The 5,026-nt window shown below is 54.7% G+C and overlaps 1 protein-coding gene across 1 annotated transcript; it reads right to left on the bottom strand.

The window, feature by feature from the left end:
* Positions 1 to 294: 294 nt before the first annotated feature.
* TEX261 (testis expressed 261) lies at positions 295 to 4,751 on the bottom strand (the record flags this gene model as incomplete). The annotated part of the gene is made up of 5 exons (XM_010287783.1): positions 295 to 410; positions 848 to 950; positions 2,000 to 2,067; positions 4,014 to 4,167; positions 4,672 to 4,751. Coding segments are annotated over 5 exons (521 nt in total), but the record flags the coding sequence as incomplete, so codon positions are not given.
* Positions 4,752 to 5,026: the final 275 nt, after the last annotated feature.

The following is a 5,026-nucleotide window of genomic DNA, read 5'->3' on the forward strand; positions in this document are numbered from 1 at the left end:
GCGCCAGGGGGCCGGACCCTCCTCACGCTTGGCTGGAGCCAAACATCCTTCTTGTAGGTAGTCCCGGGGAGTCAGCAGAGCTGTATAAAAAGGCACAAGCCCTCCCCGCATGGCTGTCCAGCGCTGCTGGCACCTCCGGCCATCGCCCAGTTTATGCGTTCCTAGCAAAATCCCTTTGAGAGGCATCGAGGAGGGTTCGAGCGAGGTGTGGGGACAGTGCTGCCTCGCAGCCCTCTGCACAGTTTGGGTCTGCCCTGCTCCTTCACCGCAGCCGACACTGGCTGCATCCGGGGCTCAGTAGATCTTCTGTCGGCTGGGCAGGATGGCCTCCTTGATAAAAGAGAAGATGAGGAGGATACCAGAGCGCTTGCCCCTCTTCCCCTTGGTGAAGTAGTTGGAGACCACGTCGTCTGCGGAGAGAAGGGAAGAACGATCAAACACGAACCCACTGACAGCCATGGGAGCCCTGGGATGGACCATCTGATTTCAGGGTGATGCATGAGCTGCCTTTAAAGCAGGAAGTTTCTGGTTTGCTCACATCTGGCCTACCTGGGCGTTCCGTAAGCCACTGACAGACAGCCCAAATCCCGAGCTCCCTTTCTGAAGCTGTAGGGAGAGTCCAGGGAAAGCGACAGGGCCCCAGGACAGGAGCGATGCAGGACGTAAAGCAAGAACAGCCCTCCACTCTGCTCACTCACCCCTCACCCTGCAGAAGCACCCCTTCTTCCTGCCTCAGCTTTCGGGGTTTACCCGACCAGCTGCCCCCTTCCCTGCTCTGTGCAGCGGGAATGAGGTGTGCTGAGCACAGTCCCTGGCAGAAACCAGCCCAGGCCTCAGGAGTGCTCACCTCCAGGCTGCACCGTGGAAGGCAGGACGTTCTCTCCGGCCGACAAGGAGACGAAAAAAGCAAAAGGAATTAACCACAGGCAGAACGTGAAGTAGGCGAGAACCTGCAGGCAGAGCAAGAATGGCAGTGAGAGCAATGCACCCAGCGGCCCTTCACACACCGACGTCTGTCCGGGCGGACGCCCATGAGTGCTGCTGCAGCCCCAGCTGCACACCCCTACGATACACCCCAAGTTTCTGCCTGAACCCCTCGAGAGAAAGGGCACTGAAGGGGGAGAACCGCACCTCAACTTTTCCCTGCCCAAGTCTCTTGGGTGCTGAGACAGCAGCGCTGGGCGAAGCCGATAAGGGGATAAAATTCACCCAGCAACTTCCCACGGAAGGACAGGGCTTGCAGGAAAAGCCCTAGCTCCTGTCCTAGGCTCCTAAAAACCTTTACTGCTTCCAGAAACCAGGATTTTAAAGAGCACCATTAAACAAACAGGAAATTGGCTGTGCTGTTATAATTAATTAAATCCTCTCCACACCTTCCACGGACTAAAAGGAAGAGTCAAGACCTAGGCTTGCTCCTCCTGCCCCAGGGTGGGATGCTGGCGTAGCACAAGAAGTCAGCACCTGGGGAAGCGGCTGCTGCAGTTTGAGGTGAGCTGAGCCAGCCTCCTTGCGTGCACAAGTGCTGGATAAACGTTAAACTTCATAAAAAGGTGGTTTTGTTTTTTTTTAATTTCATGGAGTTTTGTTTGTTTTTTAAATTTGCACTCACTGCCAGCTACTGTTGGGACCAAACAAGCCCCTGCATGAATTTGGACCTTCCTCTTGGCAGGTGTGAGGGTGGTGAGACAGAAGAATCAGCACATGGAGTCATAAAAAAAAAAAAAAAAAAAAAAAAATCTGTGCTTAAAATTCAACATTTCTTCTGCCCTTCAGCTGGCTGAAAAAGCCCCAAGGCCACAGCCAAGAAAAGAAACTGCAGCTTCCCTGCTACTTCTGAGGGAACAAGCACAGGAACCCCCAGGGAAAGTCTGTGAAAAATACTCTCGCAGTGTGTCTTACTGCTGACCAAAAAAACGGCATTTTTCTCTTCCCCCCTCCCACCAGCAGCTCCACGCTGCCTGGAAGAACATGGATCGACTCCTTCCCGAAGGTCTCTCACCTCAGAGAACAGGTAATACTCCTCGGCGAAGTACTGGAACGCTAAGTAGTGATTGAATATAACCAGCACTAGCAAAGGAAAACAGCAAAGTCAGTCTCCAGCCTACAATCAACACCATTGGTTTATCTCAAGGCCCCCGAAAGAGGACATCCAGCTCCGCTGCGGCAGCCCCTGCGAGGAACAGCTCCTCCCTGCTGCGCATCCCCTTCCCCGCTGCCCCTTACACCTGGAATCCTGCTGTTGCTAAAATATTTTCACGCATCTAGTGAGAAATGGTGTGAGCAGCCAGAGCCTCCCCGATCCCAGCTCCAATTTGTTACTCTGTGCAGCCCCGGTCAAGTCCCTCGTCCCTCTGGTGCTTTATTCTCTGTGTCCCCAAGGGCACCCTGAAGAGCCCAATCTGATACTTGCTAATGCTGCACAATGCCGGGAGAGGAAGCAAAAAAACCCCACATCCCCAACAGCTGCTGCAGAGAGCAGCTTTTCTGCCATCTGTAAACCAAGTCAAGCTGAAATGCGGCCAGGACAGTAGAGTTTACACTGTCCGCAGCAATGAAAAACATCACTTAGCTCTTAAGAGGCAGGATTTGGAGCTTCCTTTTGCCTTTTAGTTGAAATGCCAAGACAGCGGCCCTAGCTCAGGAGCACTGGGTCAGCAGAGCCCCAGCAAGAGCCAGCCCCGACATGAAGCGCTGCGTCCTGCACTGTTTTATCGCCCTCTCCAGCCTCAGAACGTCACCAAAGAGCCAGATGAGAGTCCGGGTCTGCCAGAAAACACAGCTCCTGATCTACACACCATAGGACAGCTACACTCATTTTCAAGTAGTGGATAAAATCCTGCCTACGTGAATGCTTTGAGGAGCAAAGGTGTTTTAGCTGTACACAGAGAGCACCCTGAAATATGCATAAGGGCTCCAAAAGTCATGCTGGAAGAAATTTTGCCCGTTTGCTACTTAAGGTATCACTACAAATCACTTGGAGCAGAGTCCTGAAGTCAGATCTGTGCACAGGACACTAAAACATGTAGGAAACTCAGCAACTCATGGTTGGAGGAAACCATTTGACCTACTCAGAGCAGCCAAAACCCAGTTTAACTGGCAGAGCTACTGGCCCACCAGCAGAGCTACTCCCAGGTTCAGCCTACAACACGGCTCTGGCTGTTCATCAGTCGAGCGCGGCAGACGAACCACGAAGCTGACCGCTTCGGCCAAAATATGGGTGCTGTCAATTTAAGCCCCTGCCCAACCCCACACCAGAACCCTGCGCCCATGCCAGCTGCTCAGGAGAGATCCTCGTGCCCATCTCGCACCAGGGCTTGCCCAGGCAGCCCACAGCCCAGCCAGGGATGGAGCCACAACGGCCACAGACACAGGCTCGGCAAATACCACAGGAAAGGTGCAAACGTGAAAAATAAAAATCCCTGATTTAAGCTCGGCAATGCACTTCTCTAACGTGGCTTTCTCCAGTAACCCAGATGAATTTCCACATTAATTGTGGACATTTGTTTCAAAGCTTTTCTTTCTCTAAACATCAGTTCCTTAGGACACAAATGCACTGTGACACACAGTCCAGCCTGACATCAGGCTGTAATTACACACACCAGGTTTTTTAGTTTGCTTCAGATCCCTCCTGCTCTTTACAAAGACACAGCGAATGCCCAGAACAGGAGGTCTGCAGGGAGGACGCCGAGCTTTGGGCTAGCTGGAGGGTGAAGCAAAGGGTGCCCGGGAAAGCCCGTCGTCCCTGTCTCTGTGCTGGGACACACAACGCAGGCTCTTCCCACACCAGCAGGCCCAGCCCACAATTATTGCAGCCACGTCATAAAGCACAATTAAAAAGTACTGCACAAAGCTCAAAGTCTTTCCAAAAGCCACGCAGGCTGCAAACAACAAAACCCAAACCTTTGCTGCCACCCAGGGCCCACCCGGTGATGGGGGTGATGAGGCTTCCTCTGCCCCCACGCCCACTCCCACCCCAGCGCCCCCTCCCACGGGAAGGCTACAGCCCCACTCACCACAGGACAGTATGAAGTTGGAGGACGTCAGAACGATGAAGGGGAAAGTCTGCAGCAAACCAAAGTAGACTAGGTTGGTGAAGAGCCCCACGCCCACCATGAAACCGGGAAAGTGTTCAAAGAGGTAGAGGCCGACCAGCACGGACGAGGAGAACTAGAAGAGAGAACAGGGGCTGCCTGCGGCAAACACGGGGGTGCAGACTGCATGCAGCTGTGCAAGCAGGGATCCTGCCACGTTCAAGGTGATATTTAGTGAGCTCTGATGGCACCACATCTCCCCATGCACCTCCCACTCGGCACCAGCCACTTGGGAAAGGTCCAAATGGGAATCCCACCTTGTTGCTGTGGCTGCTAGTAGGACACATCACGGCTGTGCCTCAATTTCCACAGCCAAGGAGGAAGAGGTGTTGCCCAGGAGAGGTTAGGCAGGACTGCCACCTCCCTGGTGAAGTGATGTGCCGATTGAAGCAGCCCCTGCTAACCTCCTTCCTCAGGAGCCGGAGCTGCCTTGGGGCCAGGGGAAACAGGAGCTTCCCAAGCACTCGTCCCCTCCGGCCAGAGCAGTGGTCCCATGCCACAGCTGCTCTGCCAGCCCCGCTGCTGCCCGGGGGGTGATTTCAGCAAGGAGCTGCCCGTTTCTGCAAGCACAGGGACTTACCCAGATCATGTATTTGATTATCCTCCTGGTGACAACCGTGTACTCCTCGATCAGCTCCGCCAGGTAGTACAGTCCAGCAGCTGCGGGAGAAACGCCTGGCTCAGCGCCACGGGCCGGAGCAGGGGGACAGCAGGGAGCGGGGCAAACATTGGTGCCTTCAGCCGGGGGTTCCATGCTCACCCACTCCGGGAGAGACTGAAGGGCAGGGTGCCCCGAGCAAATCTCGGCAGCACCCAGGGGACCCCCAAACTCTGGGGCTTCCACAGGACCTCAGGAGCACTGAGGGGCCTCGTGGGCACCCATGGGGCAACCCCTCCAGTCTCTGGGGGATCCACAGGACCTCAGGGGCACTCAC

The sequence above is a fragment of the Phaethon lepturus genome, unplaced genomic scaffold, assembly GCF_000687285.1.
Source record: "Phaethon lepturus isolate BGI_N335 unplaced genomic scaffold, ASM68728v1 scaffold25135, whole genome shotgun sequence".
Lineage (NCBI taxonomy): Eukaryota > Metazoa > Chordata > Aves > Phaethontiformes > Phaethontidae > Phaethon > Phaethon lepturus.